General features: G+C 51.5%; 1 protein-coding gene across 1 annotated transcript in view; it reads left to right on the top strand.

The window, feature by feature from the left end:
- PALD1 (phosphatase domain containing, paladin 1) overlaps positions 1-15,130 on the top strand; it is a 67,187-nt gene extending 52,057 nt beyond the window's left edge. The window contains exons 18-20 of the mRNA XM_004680805.2: positions 1,752-1,892; positions 11,702-11,857; positions 13,367-15,130. Coding sequence (XP_004680862.1) covers positions 1,752-1,892; positions 11,702-11,857; positions 13,367-13,519 — 450 coding nt within the window. The 3' untranslated portion in view covers positions 13,520-15,130. The remainder of the gene's footprint in view (positions 1-1,751; positions 1,893-11,701; positions 11,858-13,366) is intronic.
- The last annotated feature ends 6,300 nt before the right edge of the window (positions 15,131-21,430 follow it).

Here is a 21,430-nt window from a genome sequence, read left to right as displayed (position 1 = left end):
AGAGACAGAGTGGGGGAGCAGAACAGGCAGATCAACGAAGTACACTGCTGAGGGGTGCAGCGGGCGGGTCAGGAGAGGCCTGCTGAGCCATGGGGTCAGCTCCTGGGCCCGGGATTGAACTCTCAGTGAAGCAGTGGCAGATGGCTTGCAGTGCTGCGTCCTAACCCTTTGCGATGCCAGAGAGGGCCCTTTTTCCCCATTCTATGGGTTGACTTTTTACTCTGTCAATAGTGTCCTTTCATGCAGAAGTTTGAGTTTTTTTCTTTTTTTTTTTTTAATTTTACTTCTTTTCCTGAGGTGGCATTGATTTGCAGCACTCTATGTGACTTAAGGCAATAGGCTCACACCTTCTAGATGTATAGTATGTATGCAGTACCACCTCACACCCAGACACCAGGTTCCTTTACGCCCAGCCACTGGCCCCCAGCCCTGCCCCACCGCATCCTCCCTCCCTTCCTAAATATCCCCAATTCTGCAGTCATATTTCTAGGGTTTATTTGATTTCATTTTGTCAGATCCTTTTTTTTTTTTTAATTTGCAACTTTGATGAACTTCAATTTGTTTCCTTATTTCCTGTGCCTTTTGGTGTATATTCATGAACTCAGAGCCAGAGGCAGTCTCATCCCCCAATGTTTTCAGAGATTTATCATTGTAGCTTTCCCTTTAGATCATCTAATCCATTCTGGTGCAATATTTGCTGCTAATATTTAGATGTAGTGTTAATATTTGGATGTGTGTACACTTACTCTTTTGCACGAGGGTATCACTTTCCCAGTACCATTTGTTGAAAAGACTGGCCTTTTCCCATTGAATGGTCTTGGCAACCTTGCTGAAACTCCTCTGACTACAGACATGAGGGTTTATTTCCAAGTTGAATTCTTAAGTCTGACAGCAGTCCTCAGATGTGATGATGCTCTCTCTCCGCATATCTGGCTCCACGCTAGGAACTCGCCCTTCACAGCTCCTGGGCGCTAGGTGCTGATACTACTCCCGATTGACAGATGAGAAAACTGAGGCATAGGAGGCAACATCGGAGGTCACGGGGCTGGGACCAAGGCAGGCAGTGGACCTCAGAAACTGTTCCAAAGTGACATTATAGTCTTTGAAGACACCACTGTATCCATCTACACCCAGCCTAAGACATTCCTATGTCTAAAATAGCTTCTTTTGCAGTTAGTTTAGGCTTTTTGAACCCACAGTTCAGTAGGGGTTTATTTTGTAGAGTGTGAAGAGGGTGAAGTTGACATTGGTTCTGCGAGCCGAAGGTGCTTCTGGGGAGCCAGGAGGGCTTCACGGAGGTGGTAACATTTGAGTGTGGGTGAGGAGGGGGATGGGCAGAGGGGATCAAGCATGCAGTCTGGAAAGGGCAGGAATTGTGTGAAGGTTGTGATTGGCAGAACAGTAGGAGGCGCTGCTGTGGGTGCTGGGACTATGAGAACCCTGAGGGCCATCCTATTCTGGAACCTTGACCTTTAGGCCAGTTAGGAGGTCTTGATGAGACTGTCAGTCTGGGAGGTCACTGCGTGGAGGAAGGCGTGGAGAGGATGACTGGTGCCTCCATGAGGGGGGCTGTAGGACCAGCAGGAGCCGTCCAGGCCTCACTGGTAGACTTTGAGGGTCACTGGATGTGGGCGAAGAGGGTACCAGAATGACCTGCGTGGCCATTAGTGTAGGGTGAGCCTCTGCTGGGCCTTGATGCCCTTCCTGGCCGCCCTGGTTTTCTCCCTGTTCACCCTCCTTCTCTGGCCCAGGTGGTGATGAAGGTGGTGCAGCTGCTGCCCGATGGACACCGCGTGAAGAAGGAGGTGGACGCGGCACTGGACACTGTCAGCGAGACCATGACGCCCATGCATTACCACCTGCGGGAAATCATCATCTGTACCTATCGCCAGGTGAGCCCACCCAGGGGCCCTCTCTGGGGCACAGTCCAGACTGCGGCTGACAAGGGGTGAGGAGATGGGGGGCCCCCAAGGGACCAACACATGCTCTCGATCACTTCTTTGACCCTGGAAGGGGGGCTGATCCCTGGAAGGGAAGCATGTCCAGCCCCACCTCACCCAGCTCGATGTGCTGTGAGCAGGGGTGGTGCTCACAGCATTGAACAGCGGCTGCTGCCCTGGGACCATGTGACCAGTATGAATGGACACCCTGTGTCCATCCGGGGACCCTGTGGTGTTAGGCATGAACCTTCCAGTTTCTGGGTCTGGGTGGGGGGCTCTGGGACTCCCAGGCAGGAATCAAGTTGGTGAGTGCGTCCTTCCGTCCAGCAGGGTCTGGACTGGGATCTTTAATGAGCACAGGGAAGCGTTCAGAGTTTAACCAGGGATACTACCCGGCTGTCAACCCAGGACCTGTGGACCTGTGCCCATTCACTCTGCCCAAGGTCCTGCTCAGTTAAAAATTGCTTTTGAATAGCTCATTAAATTATAAAAATCAGAATGTTCCCATAGGAGTCTGGATTTCTATAAAACTCGAATTTTCAGCCTGTGTAGAAAAATGTGCCCTCCTGCCAGTCGTGACCCCAATATTCTGTCACATGCTTTGCCCACCGGCCACTCTGGTCACTGGACTTGTGGTCTCTGTAGGGAGATACTGACTCACCTAATTCTGGTCTTCTCTGGCCTGGTGAATTCTGACTGGCTGCTGGGGCAGAGGAGGGGGTTGGAGTGGGAGGGAACAGCTGTGTTAGAACACTCCAAAGTGAGTGAACACTTCTGGGTGCTGACCTGTGTTCTCTGATGCTGACCAGCATTTTCCAATGACAAGTTCTGCCAGGGAGGGGCTGCTGCAACCCAGCCATGATCCTCCTGCAGCCAGGCACAAGTTGCTGAAATGGCTGGTCCAGGCCAAATCTTTGCTCAAGGTCATGGATCAGACCTTGACTGAAGCAAAGTATGGTGTTTGGCAGAGGCAGGTTATCTGGGGTCAGGTCAGAGGCCAGTTAGAAGGGGAGTTTGCAGGAGTGAAGAGGCTGCCAAATGTGGAGTAGGGAAGGTGGTTAAATAGTTTCAGAAAATGGTCTTTCCTGAACTTTCCCCTGGGCCAGTTACATTTGGGTGTTACGCCTGCTGGTCTCCTGTAGTGCCACCAGGTGGCAGCAATGAGCTAAGAACCCGAGCGTTTGCTTTCTTACTACCTAGGACTGAAAACTCGCTGTGGGTAATGTGTGTAGCTGGAAGCCCTGGGAGTTGGAAAGGTTTGTGTACCTGGGTTTCGGAGGCACCAGAGGCTCCCCGCCTCCCACTGGCTGTGTTCTGTTGGCGTCCCCTTTCCCACGTCCCTGTTCTTCCAGACCTGCGAGCTCTTCGCTTCCTTCCAGGCACTTCATCAGATTTTCTTTAGATTATTACATGATGGTTTGTAGTTTCCAGAGGGTACGTTCTGCGTTTCTTTTATTATATTAATTCCCAAGTGTCTCGTTATTTTTATGCTAGAGTAAATGGAGTCGATTTCTTAATTTCCTTTTTTCGTTTCTTCATTGCTACTATAGAGAATTCCAGTTGATCATCTAGCAATGTATTGAGTTTTTACATTGATCTTCTATTTTGCTCTCTTGCAAAACTCGTTTATTCTCTCTAATATATTTTAAGTGAATTCCTTAGAATTTTCTGCATCTAGGATCAAATTAGGTGCAAATCGAAAGCTTTATCACTTCCTTTTCAATCTAGATTCCTTTAATTTGAATTTCTTGCCTAATTACCTTGGCAAGAGCTCCCTGTTGGATAAAAGTAGCAAGACATCTTTGTCTTGTTGTTGGTCTTTGGGGGAAAGCTTTCGTTTTTTTTAACCGTTCAGTGTGACTGTTTGATAATATTTGTCAAGTTGAGGAAGTTCCCTTCCTTTCCTGATTTATCGAGTTTTTGTTCATGAAAAGATGTTGAGTAATGTCAAGTGATTTTTCTTTGTCCATTGAGATGATATGTTTTTTCCCCCTTTATTCTACTGGCATAGTGTATTATGTTCATTGATTTTTGGATGTTAAACCAATCTGGCATTCCTGGGGTAAGTCATACTGGACCACCATGTGTCATCTTTCTATATTACTGAATTTGGTTTGTTGAGGATTTTTATATCTGATTGCTAAGTGCTATTGATTTGTGGTTTGATATTATAAGTTTTATGATCTGCCCTTCTTATGATATCTTTGGGTTTGGCACTAGGGGAGTGCCAGCATAGAATGTCACTTGCTCACTCTTACAGAGGTAGAGACAGAAGCCTGTAGGAGAGAGGGTATCACAGCTGTGCTAGTAAGCTTCAGCTAACATGTCAAAACACCACAGATAGTGTGACTGAAGCAACAGAATTTCATTTTCTCACCATTCTGACTGGAAAGTCCAAGGTCAAGGTGCTGGCCAATTTGGTTTCTTGTGGAGGTAGTCATCCTCACTTGCATGTCATGGTTTTCCTCAATGTGTGTGTATGTGTGAAGTGTTGGGGGATGGGGTGATTTTGGTGTCTTTCTCATAAAGATGCAAATTTTAGAGCTCATCTAATCGGCCATTTCTTAAGTGCTTTAAAGAAAAAAGAGAAAACTAAATGGAACTATAAATATCCTGATCACATAAATTTCTCAGAACCGTTTAAAACAATGGGAAGGACCTTTGTTGGGTTGCCCATGTGTAATTATATTAAGTGTCCATTTTATGGATCTACCATATGACCCAGCAATTCCACTCCTAGGAATCTACCCAAAGGACATTAATTCAAAATATTCAAAAACATTAATTCAAAAGGAAACCTGCACCCCTATGTTTATTGCAGCACTATTTACAGATGTGGAAACAACCTAAATGCCCCCAAACATGACTGCATCAAGAAAATGTGGTATGCATACACCATGGAATAGTACTCAGCAATCATACAAGATAAACTCATGCCATTTGCAGCAACATGGATGGAGCCAGGAGGGATTCTGCTCAGTGAAATAAGTCAGAAGGAAAAAGAAGAATATCTGTTGATATCACTTATAGGAGGACTGGAGGGAAGTCAAACAAAGGGTCAAAAAAAGAGACAAAACTTGTGGGCAACTTGTCTGAGACTTAAAGCAGGAGAGGGGGAGGAAAAGGGATCAAAACAAGGGTGGGACAAGCACAAGGATCATGGTGATGGTGCACAGGTGAACTGGTGGTGGGAGATTTCCCGGGACTACACTTGAGGGGAGTGATGAAAATAAATGTAAAAAAACCAATAAAAGGAAAAATATGTCCATCTTACAGAAAGAAGCAAAAATGTCACAACCCATCTGTCACCTAATGTGACTGGCATTTCACTTCAAAGAGGTTATCTGGTTATCTCAGAGCTGAGGACAGCCCTGGAAAACACTTATGTTTCTATATTCTGTGGGCCTGTAAAATTGACCATGGACTTGGATTTAGGATTTTTAGCTTTTGGCAGCCAGCTTTGTGCCTTCTCCAAGGACACCCTGAACTTGTCCGGCCTGGCCAGGCCCAGAGCTGATGTCCTCACTGGTGTTAGGACTGTCTAAGCTGTCCTAGCTGTATCCACACTGCAGCGGCCTGGCCAGCTTGGGGGTGTGTGTGCCCTGGAGTAAACTTTATTGGGGTCTGAGCATTAGGCCTTGTGGGGATGGAAGGAAGCAGGTTAGATTGTGCTGGACCGATGCGTGGAAGAATGTGAATGTGGGAGTTAGAGGGAGCCGGGCGTCCACAGGGCCATCGTCATCCTCTCTGACTACCTGTGTCCCCCACCCAGGCGGGACTGGCACTGATTCTGGGCAGGGCTGTGCCTGTGCATGGGAAGGACACGGGGTTAGGCAGCAGAAGCCTTGGTTGGCTCAAGCTGAACGCTCAACTGGTGTGAGAACTCCGAGGATCATTCAAAACACCCACCTGGACCCCCAGATTTTGGTATAAAAGAACTTCAAGGAGTCCTTGACTCTCCAGTTCAGATGAATGGGAGAGTGGGTTGTCCATGGTCCCATTGAGTTGCTGGGAGTTCAGGGGATGAGGGTGGGTTGTCTTAGACCCTTTTAACTGAGGAAGAAGCTGAAGTCTGATGAAATCTTTCTGGTCCTGCTGGAGGTAGGACCAGAGCTCATCCTTCCTTTTCCCTGTCGGATCGTCTCAGCACTCTCTCTGCAAGGCCTCTCTCAGGCTGCCTCCTCCACTCTCTAGCGTGTCGGCCTTCTTCCTCATGTGTGTGAGGGCCAGAATGCTCAGGCTACGTAAAAAGCTACCTTGAAAGGGAAAAAGAAAGAGAAAGCCCTTTGAAACAGCATCTCCATGGGGCTGGAATAGAGGCAAGCTGGCTGGGCCCAGGCTGAGGAGAATGGCGACTCCATCTGTCATATTAATGTTTCCTGCTGAGCTTGGAAAAGGAAAATATTTGTGACAGAGACCAAGGTCAGGGCTCCTGGAAGAATCCCCGCTAGAACCAGTAATGCCAGGGGCACACTCCCTTGCCTCGGCTGGTGACATTCTTAGTGTTCTGTATTTAAAAGAGTCTAATGTATCTCCCCTCTGTTCCTCCAGAAAGAGGTGGAAGAAAAATCAAGGTGAAAACAGCTGCTCAGAGGGAAGTAAAATGTCCTTTGGTCTCCAGCCGAGATGCATTTGAAGGCTGGAATACTTGAGCAGGTCTTTGTGGAGATGCGAGGTACATAGGTAGACATGTGCTGGCTTGACAAACACTGCACCTGCTACCTGCCAGGCACTGCCCCAGGTGCGGGACGTACTTTTTGATCAGAAGCTGGAAGTCCCTACTCACACAAGCCTGCACTCCAGCGAGGGAGACATGGGAACAGTGTGTGGGATACTGATGGGTCCTTGTGCTGCCGTTCTGCGTCAGGTCTGGGTCAGGAAGGGGCTCCCTGGGAGGGTAGCATTTGAACACAGATCTGAAGAAGGCGAAGGGAGCCACGCTGACATCCGGGGCGAGTGTGTGTTAGGCAGTGGAAATTGCAAGTGCAAAGGTCCTGAGGTAGGAGCTGCCTGGTGTGTTTGAGGAGACGAAGGGGCAGGAGAGGAGGCCCAGAGGTTACAAGGCCACATGGGCCCTGGCTGGGGGCTTCATGAACCTTCTGCTCTGGGGGCTGGACACTGTGGACACTGGGCTGCAGGGTTATAATGCAGGGTGTTGGCAGAGGAGCTGACTTTATGTTTTAGCAGAGTCACTCGAGTGCCATGTGGCATGTGGAGAGCAGGAGGGGAGTTAGGCTGCTCACAGCACCAAGAGCTGCTGATGAGGTGGTGTGGGCCAGGATGGGATGAGGTGGGCAGTTGCTGGCAGTGTTTTGAGTGAACAAGAGTCCCCTTTGGCCTGCATGGAGGGTTGAGAAAGGGAGAGGTCAAGGGGGGATGTCAGGTGTGGGCTTCAGCGGCAGGAAGAATGGTACTGCCACTAAGAGGGCCCCATGTGTGGGTGGGGCTCTCTGGGAGAGCCAGCAGGCCCATTTGGGGCAGGTCTGTGTCCTTGAGCAGGTGACTGTATGCCCTGCTTGGAGAAGCAGGTGGCACTTGCGTGTGAGCATCCCTCTGTCTCGTCCAGAATGATGTGGGTTCTAGATGACACTGAAAGCTTGAGACCGGAGGGGCTGCCTCGGAACGTGGGCTCGCTGACCCACCAGGCCGGCTGCATAGCAAGACCCAGGACAGGCCGGGTGCCGGTGGAGAGGAACGTGTGAGCCTGGTTCTAACCTGGGGCCTGCTCCTGAGCTTTCTGCGGGCGGGGCCCATCAGGAACCCTTGCCGAAATGGCTCAGCGCCAGAGCAGGGAAGGCTGGGAAGGTCAGGCCGGGGGGCCACAGTGCTGAGATGTGGGCTTGCCTGTGACCTTGAGGGACACCTGGACATGGCAGCAGGCAGAGGGAAGGACACTCTAAGCAGTGGACGGACGGGGCGGGACAAGCTTGGCAAGAATGAGGCCGGGAGTTATACCCCTGGCAAAGGGCGGGGGCAGAGCTGAGATTTTGGAGTTCGTGTCTGGGCTTGGAACCTGTGGCTTTGGGCTGTTGCTTAACCTTGCAGGGCCTTGTTTGCAAGTGTGACATCTGTGTCCATTCACGGGCTTACTGAGGGTGTTGGCGGCTACACCTCTGAAGGCTTGCTCAGCCCGAGGGTGGCATGACCTGTCCAGGAAGGCTCCGGCAGTGAGGGTTCCTGTGGCCCAGAGCAGAGTAGAGTTTTGAGAGCCACTGCCAGTGACACGGGACCTGTTGGTGCCAGGCCGACTGTAGGCTTGAGAGGTGAAATATGCAGCACCTGGCCACCTTTCCCGGGCCCTGCTATTTCAGGGCTCGGTCCCCACGGACTAGAAAGCTTTGTCCTGCTCCACCGCAGCTGATGACAGCCTGGCCTGCCAGGCCATGTAAAAACAGCTCCACTATTTTTATGGACCGGAGGCGCCTGGCCTATTCTTCCCCCCAGTCAGTACTGACACGGGTGATTTTAAAGAAACCGGAGCCTGGATGGGAGATGGGTCATTGTCTGGTCTCAGCACAGACTGTGCTCAGGTAGGATGTGCCCACCCGTGGAGCCTTTTGGGGGTATCAGGCGTCACCTTTACTGGGATCTGAATTTAGAGATACTGCCACCCTGCCTGGCCAGCAGATTCCAGGGAATGACTCAATCTCACCACTCTGGAGATTCCTCAGCTCTAATCCTGCCTGGTTTCTCCCGCAGAAGTTGGGGCGCAGAGAGAGCTGGGCCAGGTGACTGTATCTGTGGGCCAGGCCCAGAGCTGAGGGCTTTTCAAGCCACAGGATTTTCTCCTGAGCTCTTTAATTGAAAGTGGGAGTTGGGAGGCAGTGTAAAGGGTTGGGGTGGTGCCTGCTTAGTGTGGGGCGGCGTGTCTGTCCATCCTGAGGGAGAGGCAGAGTTGTGGATTAGACACAGGTTGTATTTAGGTAAAAATCTTTTTGTTGCTTTTCCTAATTCCTAAACAGACTTGCTTTTAATTTTTTTAACACTGGCTTGGTAAATTCTTTTTTTTTTTTTTTTTAAGATTTATTTATTTATCCATACAGAACTGGGGTACAGGCCAGAGATGCGGAGGGTGAGAGGATTCACCAGAGACAGAGTGGGGAGCAGAACAGGCAGACCAATGAAGTACACTGCTGAGGAGAGCAGCGGGCGGGTCAGGAGAGGTCTGCCGCGCCATGTGGTCACCTCTGGGGCAGGCGGGGATCGAACTCATGTGGAAGTGGCTTAAGCTTCTCAGTGCTGTGCTTTAACCCACTGCACCATTAGGGAGGGCCCTGGCTTGGTAAATTCTTAAAATAATAGGCTTCTTGCCCCTGTGCCTATATCCCAGTCATCTTCCTCCACCAGCTACAGAGCCATTCCCAGCCTCAAATCTTAAGAGGAGCCTTCACTGGCCTTGGCCTGTAAGGTCGGTGCCTGGGTGCTTGGCTTGCAAGGCTGCTGTGGGCCCGGCCTCCTTCCTCTGCCACAAACTCTGCTTCCCGGCTCCCTCCGCATGCCTCTCCCTCCCTCCCTGCCTCTCTCTGTGCCTCCTAATCCATGCCAAACATGCCCTCCGTTCTGATGCCCTCCTGGCCCAGCTTCCTGCCTGCCTGGGTCCCATGGCCGCCTGGCAGTTGTCGTTGGCCTCCTCCAGCGGACGGAAGGTCTGTGTGCCGGCCTGTGCATGCTCACGTCGCGGGTGCTCCTTCCTGCTCCGGACATGAATGAACTGATGCGGCTCCTCATGGTTGTTGCTGCTGTCATACTTACTCTGTGGGCCGCCCTGTTTCTGGGAACTCGGGGACTGGGAGTTTAAATGGCAGAACTGGAACCAGAGCCCAGCTTCCTCTCCCCAGGCATCAGCATGCTGGATCTGGGTCCCTCACCCCTTCTTCTGCCCTGACCCTACCCCAGCCCCCCCTACCCCCAGACCCCCAGGGCCCCATGAATGATGTGGGTAGGCTGTCTGTGAGAGTTCCCCTTCACTCATGGGACCCTAGGAGCCCTGAGGCCTGAGCCCAGGGAGGCAGGACTGGGAGGTGGCAACCACAGGCCCCAGGCAGCTCCCGTTGTTGGGGCTGGGGGCTGCATCACTTCTGGGGTGTGCTGTGTCACATCTGGGGTGGTGCTGGTTGGAGTCTTCCCGTAGTGACCCAGACACATGTGGCCTGACACTGCGTCTTTGCAGGAGGGCTTCCAGCTGTGGCCCAGCTGTCGGGAGACTGTTGTTCCTGCCTCCCAGAGGCCCGACTGGCTGTGCCTTTGCACGGATGTTCCTGGCTCCTAAGGGAACATTCCCTGGGCCTCTTCCTCTTTCTGGAGCAGAGAGAACTGCTGTGGCCCTGTGTGGCCTTGTGGGGTACACAGTGAGTGACAGTGCTCTCTCGCCTGCTCCCCTCCAGGCAGGCGGGCGGGCACTGTGGAGGGTTAGGGAAGCCGTCAGGCGTGGTGTAGACGTGCCACAGGGAAGAGCAGGCGGTGTTCTCGGCCTTGGTTGCTGGCCGGCCTCTGGCCTCCACACTGGGGAGAAGCTTGAGAGGACCCGCCTTAAGTTCCCTTCCTCCCTTCCCTTCATGAGTCTTAATATCTCACTTCTGCCCACAAACCTACAGTGGCTCCTGAATGTTAGCTCCTGGTTAAAACTTGTATCTCTCTTGAAAAAATAGTGACAATGACGAACAGCTATGTACCAGAGACATTTTGTGAGGGTGGAGTGGGGAATGGGATCAAAAACAGAGGGGGGAGGGAAATACACTGGACTGAGGTGAGGGCACATGGGTGATTTGGTGATGGGAAACCCAAGGGGATTGCAACCGAGATGGAAAAATGCACAAACATATGTAAAAATAAATTATATATATATAAACTTGTATCTCTCACTGGTCCTCTACCCCGGGGCCCTTTCTGTGATCAGTCAGCTCTGAAGAGCCACACAGGGCCGTCTGTACCCTTCTACCTCAGGTCCTGAACTGCCTGAGAAACAGGCGAGGCAGTCATGAGGGACCAGAGGGCAGAGGCCAGGCTGGGTTTCTCCCCCTTCCCGGGCACAGAGCAGCTCACCTGTGAGCAGCTGGCAGCTGCAGATCCCAGGCTGAGGGAGGAGAGAGGGCCCCTGCTGTGTTCACAAGCCGGAACCCCTGGGGCTTAGCCTTGCAGACCCTTGTGCAGCCCCCCAGTCCAGGGAGCAGAGCTCTTACCACCCCCATGCCTGGAGGCTGGACTTTCCTCTCGTCCTGGCAGGGTTGGGGACCAGGGAGGTGATACTCTTTCTGGAGATGACAGAAAGCTGGCCAGAAGGCCCCTACCATGCTGTTAGACATGGGCACCCAGCCCAAGGCCTGCAGGCCCCTCTCCACCCCTCAGGTGTGATGGAGGGTGCATGCCTGGAGCTTTCTGCTGGCCGCCTGTCCTTGTTTGGGCTCCCTTTGGAACAGAACAGCGGTGATAATTTCACAAGGAAACGGGCTCAGGGAGGTTGACCACCCAGCTAGGAAGTGGTTTCTGACTCTGGCACCAGTGACCGCTTGACCTTTCGTGTGACCTGGATGGGGCAGTGACCCTCCACTGCCATCTGAGTCCACCCTTCCACCCCTGCCCTGGCGCTGGGGCAGCAGGGACTGAGTGTGGGTGGTGAGTGTGCGTGTGGATGTGCATGCGTGTGAGCGGGGGTGCCTGTGGCGTGGTGTGTTTTATGAGGGAGCAGACCGTGAGAGTATGTGGTGTGTTCTCGCGTGCTGGGTGGGGTGGACCCTCAGACTGACTCCCCCACTGTCCTCCAGGCGAAGGCAGCCAAAGTGGAGCAGGAGGCCCAGCGACTGCATCTGCGAAGTCTGCAGTACCTGGAGCGCTATGTCTTCCTGGTGCTTCTCAATGCTTACCTCCACCTGGAGAAGGCCCAGTCTTGGCAGAGGCCCTTCAGCACCTGGATGCGGGAGGTGAGAGGCGGGTGGCCAAGGCACAAGCAGCCGGCTGCAGGAGGGGCCAGGTCATCCCTCTCGGCTGTTGAGGCTGCCATGTGGCCAAGCTTTTCTTGTGTTTCACTTTGGGGGTTCAGCACTGGGGGTGCACGTGCTGGACCGGAAGTTCACCTAAGTTTGATGAATGACTGCTTGAAGGAGGAGGGAGGGGGCCAGACATGTGGGAAACCTACCAGGTCAGTGTGCCAGCTGCTCCTGCTTTGCGTGTCTGCAAGGTCTATATCGCGGGGCCCGTTAGTGTGCTCAGCCCTCAGGCAAGCTGGTGTGGTGGCCCAGCTTCTGCCCACTGGCCCTGTGACATTCGACAAGGTACCTGGTCTAACCTACTGCCCTCAACATTAAACCGGAAATAATGTTGATACTGCCAGCATGACATCACGAGATCTAGGGGGATTCCATGAGGTCTAGGTTGGGCTGAGCAGGACTGCCTTTGGTGACTGTTGATTCTGTTGTGCTTGCTCACTGTCAGCACCAGAGCGGGGTGCTGGTTCTGCAGCCCCCGTGTTTGTCCTGAGACACTGTCCTTGTCATTGCCCCCAGCCCAGCCTCCAGCAATCCCGCTTGGCTGCCACTGGTTTTGGCCGACTACTGCCTCCACACCTTGGACAGAGGTCAGGAGAGAGGCCTCCTCTTCTTGGCAGAGTGGCCTGTCATTACCCTCCGCCAGGAAGCTGGCCCTCCTGACCTCACCACCCAGTCCTGGCAGTTCTAATCTCGATTCCAGGCTGGAATTAGCTCCCACGGGGCAGGCGGGCAGAGGGTGCATATCCCAGCCAACCAAGGAGGGGAGGGTGTGTGGGGCCTTGGGCATGAGTGGGTTCAGAGCCATGAGGGGGGCCACTACAGTGGCCAGGGGCAGGGATGGTGGTGGCTGGGCACTTGTACTGAAGGTGAGCCTGTAGGGTGGCCCCTTGGGGGTGAGACCTGATGGGGGGGTCAGGACCACCCTTTTGAGCAGCCCTGACTCAGCCTCCCTTTTGAGCTCCTGTGTGGGATTGAGATGATGGGGGAATGAGGACACTTTTGCGGGGTTCTGCTTGGAGAATGAAAATCTGGAATCATGGGTGGGGATGGGGTGCTCTATCCCCTCTCTCCTGGGCATAAGTGGAGGGTAAGGGCTGCCTGGAGACCTTTGTTCTGAGTGGAGCCTTTGCCCTACCCACCCCCAGGATGGTGGGGGGAAGAGGCAGCTTGGCACCCCACTTCCTTATTCTCTGCTGAGTGCAGCCCTCCTCATGCAGTCTGTCTGGGAAGAAGAACCAGGTTCCCGTTAGAAGGAAACTGAAGCTCAGTGCAGCTGCCAGAAGTCAGCTCCAGCGGGTGGCTCAGCTGCGGGCGGGCACTGGCCCCGGTCTGGCTCCAGACTCCCCGAGTGCGATTGTGCAGAGGAGAGCATGGCTTGTGAAGGGGGGAGGGCGACCTGACCCCCCTCACCTGCAGCACCGCCCACCTCTACTTTCCTTCCAGGTGGCATCGAAGGCCGGAGTTTACGAGAACCTCAACCAGCTGGGCTTCGCTGAGCTGGAGAGCGCGCAGGACCAGCCCTTCTCCAGGCTGCGCTGCCGGTGGCAGGAGCAGAGCCACAGCCCCGAGTCCTCCACCTCAGGGGACTTCCTATAGGAGGAGCCCCTGGGCCCGGCTCCTCCTGGGCTGGGGTGCCCCCCACCCCGCTCTTCCCCGGGGGTGGTCCTGAGGAGGATTCCTAGCTTCCCAGAGGGGCTGGGTGGGGACCTCTTTTATGAAAGAGCTTTTTGTGGGACACTTGGCACAGTCACTCCTTGTAAATGACTCGGCCTCCAGGAAGAGAGTGCGTGAGAGAGACGCACACATGCCTTGCAGATGGGCTCTCTGGGCTGACCTTAGCGCCTTCAGGAGCTCACCCCAGATTGCCAGCCATGCCCCCTGCCACTTCCCTCCTCCTCTGTCCCTGTGCAGCAGCTCTGACAGCCTGGTGCAGGGCAGGCTGAAGGTCGTTTCCTTGCCTTTCTGTCCCTCAATGCTGGGCGCCCCGGCTTCCCCCTTTTGCTGTCTGAGCACTGCCCCTGGGCCTTGGCCCCCTGGGGAGTGGATGCAGATTGGTGGGGGTGCCTTGTTACTTTCAAGGCAGCTTTATCCAATTTCCTGCCTCTCAGGCTCCAACTCTGGGTTGGGGACTTCTGTGTGGATAATGTGGCCTGCTGGAGGCCCCTCCTCCTTTCTTCCTCTCACCCTGCCCCGGTGCTGGTAGGACTGTGGAGGTTTCCACAGAGCCAGGGACATCAAGAAGCCCCTCTCAGGAGGAGCGAGCTTCCAGAAAGTGGATGCAATCCTGTGGAAGAGGTCTGCTCCACTTGTGTGAGAGCCTGGGTGTGGCGTGCTGAGGGAGACAGGCTCCACCAGGGAGCCTCCTTCCTGCCCACCAGCCCCAGATGGCTCTGTACCCCCACCCGCTGCGAGCAGGACCCCCAAGGACTGCCAGATGACTCTCAGTGAACAGTGGGGTGTGGACGCAGGACAGTACAGGGGTCACGTGGATTCCAGACCACTCTTGCTGAGCACCCTTGAGTTGCCTTCCAGGTGGGGGCCGGGGGAAAGAAGCGGCATGCACCGTGGAGGTAGAGGCTGACCAGCTCTTGTGGACAGTGAGAGGCGCCCCGGAGAGGCGGGAGAGGCAGTGTTGAGCTGAGCCGTGCACCTCTTCCTCCAGGGCCCCGTGACTGTGAAAACTCAGGTCCTGAACAGTGGGGGATTGCACCCTCCCAGTCTGGTTTGTGGGGCTGGGAGGTTGTTCTGTGGCTAACTTGTGCAGAGAAGCAGGTGATGGTGTTACTGGTCATGATGTTTAGAGAGGGGACGTCTACATTGTCTAGGAAAGTGTTTGACCATCTTGTCTGAATTCTTTTGCAAAACTACTGTATGTCATCTCTTCACTACCTTTTCAGATTTACTGTTGGTATTGTTTTTATTTTTGCATGTATTAAAAAGTTTTAATTTCTTTGCAGACAAGGATGGGGGGCCAGAGACCTGGATGGGGGGCCAGAGGCCAGGGCTGAACTGGGAGGGGGCCTTCGTGTTCTCATGGTTGGCCCTGCATTTCAGCTGTGCTGGGAACACTGACTGGTCACGGCACCTCTCTGCCTCAGTTTCCCCATCTGTAAAATGGGAGAATAATACTTGCCTACCTACCTCACAGGGGTGTTGTGAGGATTCATTTGTGATTTTTTTTTTGTACAGAGCTTTTGAGAATTAAAAATGGCAAAATGTGAAGTGTGCCTAACTTGATTTGTCTGTATTGGGGGGCAGATGGTAGAGAATGGGTGCAAACTGGGGTCCTAGCTCCTTCAGATAAGGGTGAGTGGGCAGAGTGAATCTCTGACTCTTTAGAGAAAAAAATTTTTTCTCTCATCTCATGACACCCTTGCCTCCCCAATCTGCCTTACTTTCTTACTTGGGCTGCCCAGGGATGTCGTGCTCAGCCTCTCTTTGAAGAAAACAACCTCGCAAGCAGGTTCACACTAAAGCGTGGACTGCTGTATCTAGGGAACTGGATTGAGGTGGCATTTCAGATTATTAAGGAAGGCAGAACTCTGCTTCTCTTACACCCTCATGTGCCACTTGGCTCGTTTAGGTCCTTGGGATGGTTGAACACACTTGCATCGAAAGACCTGTGTGTAAAGAAACTATTAAGAGAGAGTAAGGTAAGATGAGTACTGACTGCAGACTTCTCCCCAAGCTCTTGTGGGATTTGGGTTGTAGTGCTAAGGTCAGCTGGGATGGTCAGAATGGAACCACCCTGGTGATCTCACCAGCCTGGGAAGGAAGGTCTCCTGGGTGATCCCCCAGCACAGCAAGGTGCAAGGATGCTCCATGTATCTTGAGTGAGAACCTAGAGGCTGTGCACTGGTGTATGCGTGTGTGCGCATGCGTGCAGGGTGGGGGCAGTCTACCCTTTCTGTCTGGGATAAAGGTCTGGTGTGGATGGTGTGTTCAGGTCATTCTGTAGGGTAAGATCGGCGTCAGTGCAGTGAAGTGCCTGTGTGTGCCTAGCGCAGAAATTGTGGTTCCATAGAGTTGGTTGTTTGAGTTATTTGTTCCTGCAGCTAAGGAGGCCAGCTGAGGTGTTCCCAAAGTAGTGACCTCAAGACAAGAGGTTCCTTAAAAGTCAAGGAAGCTTGGGGTGGAGGGGATTGGAGCTGGGGGTGGAAGATCAGGGAGACCATGGGGAAGGGCTGATTTGGTGTTTTCCCAGAGGAAGCCAGCCCCTGGCTTTGCAAGGCTGAGAAGAGGGTTGGGTCTCCGAGCTCCAGGGTGAGTAGAGGACTAGAGATTGCTGGGGGTCTGAGTAAATCAGTTCCTTCCCCAGGGCCCATGCATGTGAAATTGCTGACTGAGCTTTGCCTTAGCATGTGATTTGTGGGAAAATGAGAAACTTGTGTTTCCCGTCTGCCCTCTGACCTAAGGAGGGTGGCCAGGACAGATACTGAGGTCTGCTGGGACCTGCTCTTCTGGGTCCCTGTGCTGAATTTTTTTTTTTTAAAGATTTATTTATTTATTCATATAGAACTGGGGTACAGGCCAGAGATGCGGAGGGTGAGAGGATTCACCAGAGACAGAGTGGGGAGCAGAACAGGCAGATCGACAAAGTACACTGTTGAGGCAAGCAGCGGGCGGGTCAGGAGAGGTCTGCCACACCATGTGATCTCCAGGGGCAGGCGGGAATCGAACTCATGCAGAAGTGGCTTAAGCTTCTCAGTGCAGTGCTTTAACCCGCTGCGCCACCAGGGAGGGCCACCTGTGCTGAATTTTTTTTAAAAAGATTTATTTATTTATGCATACAGAACTGGGGTACAGGCCAGAGGCTCAGGGGCAGCGAGAGGCTTCACCAGAGACAGAGTGGGGAGCAGAACAGGCAGAGCGACGAAGTACACTGCTGAGGGGAGCAGCGGGCGGGTCAGGAGAGGTTTGCCGGGCCATGTGGTCGCTTCCCGGGCAGGCGGGAATGGAACTCATGCGGAAGTGGCTTAAGTGCTTTAATCTGCTGCAACACCAAGGTGGGCCCCTGTCCTGGCGTTTTACCTGTACATTGTATTTACGATAGGGAGAAGTCCAGAATTAGGCCATTTACAGAGGAGGAAACGAAAGATCGGACAGAAGGCAGAGACCCAAACTAGAGGATTTTGGAAGAAAGAAGAAAATAAAAATCATGTGTCGTGTCAGAAGCCAGATGCCCAACATTCCAGCCTGTTTCCTTCGCTCTGCACACCATCCTGTGCTTTCTATGTGAGTATGCATTCACATCTGCTCTGTGAAACTGGATCCAAAAGTTTGATTATGCTATCTTTTCTTTTACCATGTTGTGACGGTTAGTTTTATCTGTCAGATTTACTGGGCCATGAGGCCCCCAGATGAGTGGTTCACCGTTATTCTGGGCATTTCTGTGAGGGGTTTTTGAATGCGATTAGCATTTAAATCACTAGACTCAGTAGAGCACATTGCCCTCCCTGAGGGTGAGTTGCCAATCAGCTGAAGGCCCAAGTAGATCAGAAAGTCTGACCCTTCCCTGAACAAGAGAGACTTCGACCGGACGGCCTTCTAGCTTGAGCTACATTGGCTCTGAAGATTTTGGGCTTGGCAGTTTCTGTAACTGCCTGGTCAATTTCTTAAAATGAACTGTCAAAGCAACAACTATCTCCTATTGTTTGCTCTGTTTCTCTGGAAAACCCTAACTAATTGACATTTAAAAAAATATGTTTCTCCCTATGCCTTTAGCTTTTGAAGTATTTTAGTAACTACTTAGTGTTTAATTGTGTGAATATTTAATAATTTTTAAAAAACAATTCCTTTACTCTAGGCCCCTTGGGTTTCTTTATTGTTGTTTAGGTCTTTAATTTTTCTTCTGCTATTAAATTTACCTACCCCCAGATGCATAAATCTGACATGTACTGGTGAGTTTTTCTAGAGGCATGCCCCTATGTAACCCAAATCTATCATCAAGATATATACATCCTTACATTTGGGTGAGTTTTTTTTTTTTTTTAAAGATTTATTTATTTATTCATACAGAACTGGGGTACAGGCCAGAGGCTCAGGGACGGTGAGAGGCTTCACCAGAGACAGAGTGGGGAGCAGAACAGGCAGATTGACGAAGTACACTGCTGAGGGGAGCAGCGGGCGGGTCAGGAGAGGTCTGGCTCGCCATGTGGTCTCCTCCGGGGCAGGCGGCAGGCGGGAATCGAACTCATGCGGAAGTGGCTTCAGATTCTCAGTGCTGTGCTTCAACCCGCTGCACCACCAGGGAGGGCCTTGGGTGAGTTTTTAATGTTAACATTTATAAAGAATATTTCAAGGAACATTTTCAAACACAAATATTTGGGCAGGTGATACAATTCCTGGAACTGCATATTACTAAAAATGGCCCCCGTTGGCTTACTCAAAAAAGAGGGTTACAAAAAATAAATAGCTCAGAGGATCCTTACTAGGCATGTGGGCCTTGGGCATTGGGCATAGGGGAGCTGTGCAGGGAAGCCCTCTTTGGTATCCACGGGGTTGTGCAGACTTCCTCTCATGAGAACAGGCACCTTCAGACCCAGCAAGGCAGGTGCCAAGGCCGGGCTTCCCTCACCAGTGCTCAGTCCTCTGGGCTGCTCCCAGCCAACAGTGAGCACTGCCAGGCCCTAGACCCATGGGCTACATCTGCCATGCAGTGTGCCTGCCTCTGCCAGCCTGGCTTCAGCCTCCTCGTGGGCTGGCCCAGAGCCCGTCACACCTACTTAGCAGGGTGGCTCTCCCTCCCTCCCCCATATCTTAGGGTGTTAGACCCAAATTGTGGTCTGAGGGCACTTCCTGCCTTCCTCCTCCTCTTTCACAGAGGCTTCTCCACATCCATCTCACAAACCAATCCTGCTCCACACCCTGCCGCCACCCTGGCTGAGCCCCTCACTCTTGTCTCACTTTGTCCTTTCTGTGAAGTTCAGCCTTCTTTGACTCCGCTTGAAGAAAGTGACGTCCCTAGTTTCCTGTTTTCTAGGTACCAGGCCAGACGAATGACATCATCCTTCCCACGCACCACCCTGCCCTCCCGTCTCAAGTGAGGGGCTGTAGGACCTGTGGGCTGTTGCCAGAGGGATGGGACATTGGAGTTTGATCTTCCCTGTGAATGGGGCATGGGAGAGGATAGAGAAGTTGTAGTGGTCTGGGTTGATGTCTCTAAACCTGCTGTGGCAAGTGTCAACCTCTGTTATTTCTGAGATAAAGGAAAAACTTATGGTAAAGGTTCCCCATGACAAACTTTCAGTTTGTCACCAGAAAGGTCCTATTTTAGATTTCAGACAGTGCTAGATGAGGCTGCTGTTTCACACCTCTTCCCAGTTCTGTGTGATATATTTTTAAACAGTTCTTGCCATTAAATGGCTCAAAATAGCATCTCATAGTTATTTAATTTTATAATTTCATTTGTTTTTTAAAAAATATTTTATTTATGTATGCATACAAAATTGGGGTATAGGCCAGAGGTATAGGGGTAGTAAAAAATCCACCAGAGACAGAGTGGGGAGCAGAACAGGCAGATGGATACAGTATACTGCTGAGGGGAGCTGGGGGTGGCTCAGGAGAGGTCAGCTCCGGGCTGGGGATCGAACTCAAACGCAAGTGAACACAGTCAGCTTCGCAGTGCTGTGCTCCAACCCTCTGCGCCACCAGGGAAGGCCCTAGAGTTTCTTTTAAATTAATAGTGAATTTGGACATTTTTTCATATCTATCGGCCATATATATTTGCTTTTTTTATGAATTGCCTGTCCTTGGCTGTTTTTTTCCTTTGGCTCTTTTTCATTATTATCTTGAAAGGATGACCACTTGATCATCCTTTATTTTAATTTTAAATATCATCAGACCACATGTTCTCTTAGAGCCTGGCCTCTCCATGCCCTGTGCGCTCAGCCTACACTGCCGCACCTCTGTTCTCAGGTTTGTTTTATGATGTTCTCTTACTTTACTTATGACATCTGGCTTTGGGTGCGGCCTACTCATCTAGCATCCCAACAATACCACTAGGTAAGTATTAGGATGACCCCCTTTTAAAAAAGGATTTATTCATTTATGCATACAGAAATGGGGTACAGGCCAGGCATACATACCAGAGGTGCAGGGCGGCGAATGGATTCACCAGAAACATAGTGGGGAGCAGAACAGGCAGACTGCTGAGGGGAACAGCGGGCGAGAGAGGAAAGGTCTGCTGTGCCATGTGGGTCACTTTCCGAGTGGGGATTGAACTTGCACTGAGGTGCCCACGGCTTGGCTTAGCTTCGCTGTGCAGCACTCCAAGCCACTGTGCCACCAGCGAGGGACCCAGGATGCCCATTTTACAGAGATTGACAGAGAGGCTGAGACTGTCTGATTCAAGACCCAGCTCTGGGTCTTGGAGACCTCTGCCATTTTCAGCGATGGGAGAGAGAAATGTCAGCTCTTTACGGGGTGCGCTGGGTGGGTGGCGTGGGGAGGGGATTGAGGGGAAATCATGGTTAAAACCCTCCTTCATGGTCTTGTGGTTCTTGGACTTGATGCTTTTAAGAGGTTCCCCTCAACACCCACAAGAAATGCTTCTTTCCGATGATTCACACTGATAAATCATGTGAGATGGACCTTTCAAGTTTCATTTTATGTGTCCTCTTAGCATATTTTTTTCCTTGCCCACCACCGCCCACACTACCCATGAATAAACCTTACATGACAGTGTCGGCTCTATCCAAAAATGATTTTCCTTTCTTTCTTTGAACTGACCAGGCTGTCTTCTGGGCTGAATGAAACACCAGCTTTCGAAAACAACCACTTCCCCATCCCACCTCATTATTTGAGGTCATCCATCTTCTTAATTTTTGCCAAATTGCTAAGAAAAAAATAGTCTTTAATTAATTAATTAATTAATTTTTATAACAGTTTATTTTTACATTATTTTGTATATATATTTTTTCATCTCAATTGTAATCCCTGCGAGTTTCCCATCACCAAGTCATCCGTGTGCCATCACCATAGTAATTTTATTTTTAACATGATTTTCCCAGATTACTAATGAAGTAGAACATCTTTCTCTATGTATATTGGCCATTTGGATGGACTCTTGTCTGTATTTGTCCACTGTTATGTTGGGTTGTCTTTTCTTAAATTGATAGGCATCAATTTTTTTTTAAAGATTTATTTATTTATGCATACAGAACTGGGATACAGACCAGAGGCTCAGGGGCAGTGAGAGGCTTCACCAGAGACAGAGTGGGGAGCAGAACAGGCCGACTGATGAGTACACTGCTGAGGGAGCAACGGGCGGGTCAGGAAAGGTCTTCCATGCCATGTGGTCACCTCCCGGTGGGGCTCGAACTCATGCTGAAGTGGCTTTAGCTTCTTAGTGCTGTGCTTTAACCCGCTGTGCTACCAGGGAGGGCCTGATAGGCATCAGTTTTTGTTTTTTTTTTTTAAATTATTACAAAAGTTTATTTTTACATCATTTTGCACATTTTTTTTCCATCTCAATTGTAATCCCCGCGGGTTTCCCATCACCAAATC

This window comes from Condylura cristata, unplaced genomic scaffold, assembly GCF_000260355.1.
Source record: "Condylura cristata isolate star-nosed mole 26May11 unplaced genomic scaffold, ConCri1.0 scaffold00011, whole genome shotgun sequence".
NCBI lineage: Eukaryota > Metazoa > Chordata > Mammalia > Eulipotyphla > Talpidae > Condylura > Condylura cristata.
This window is presented reverse-complemented; position numbering and strand designations above follow the sequence as displayed.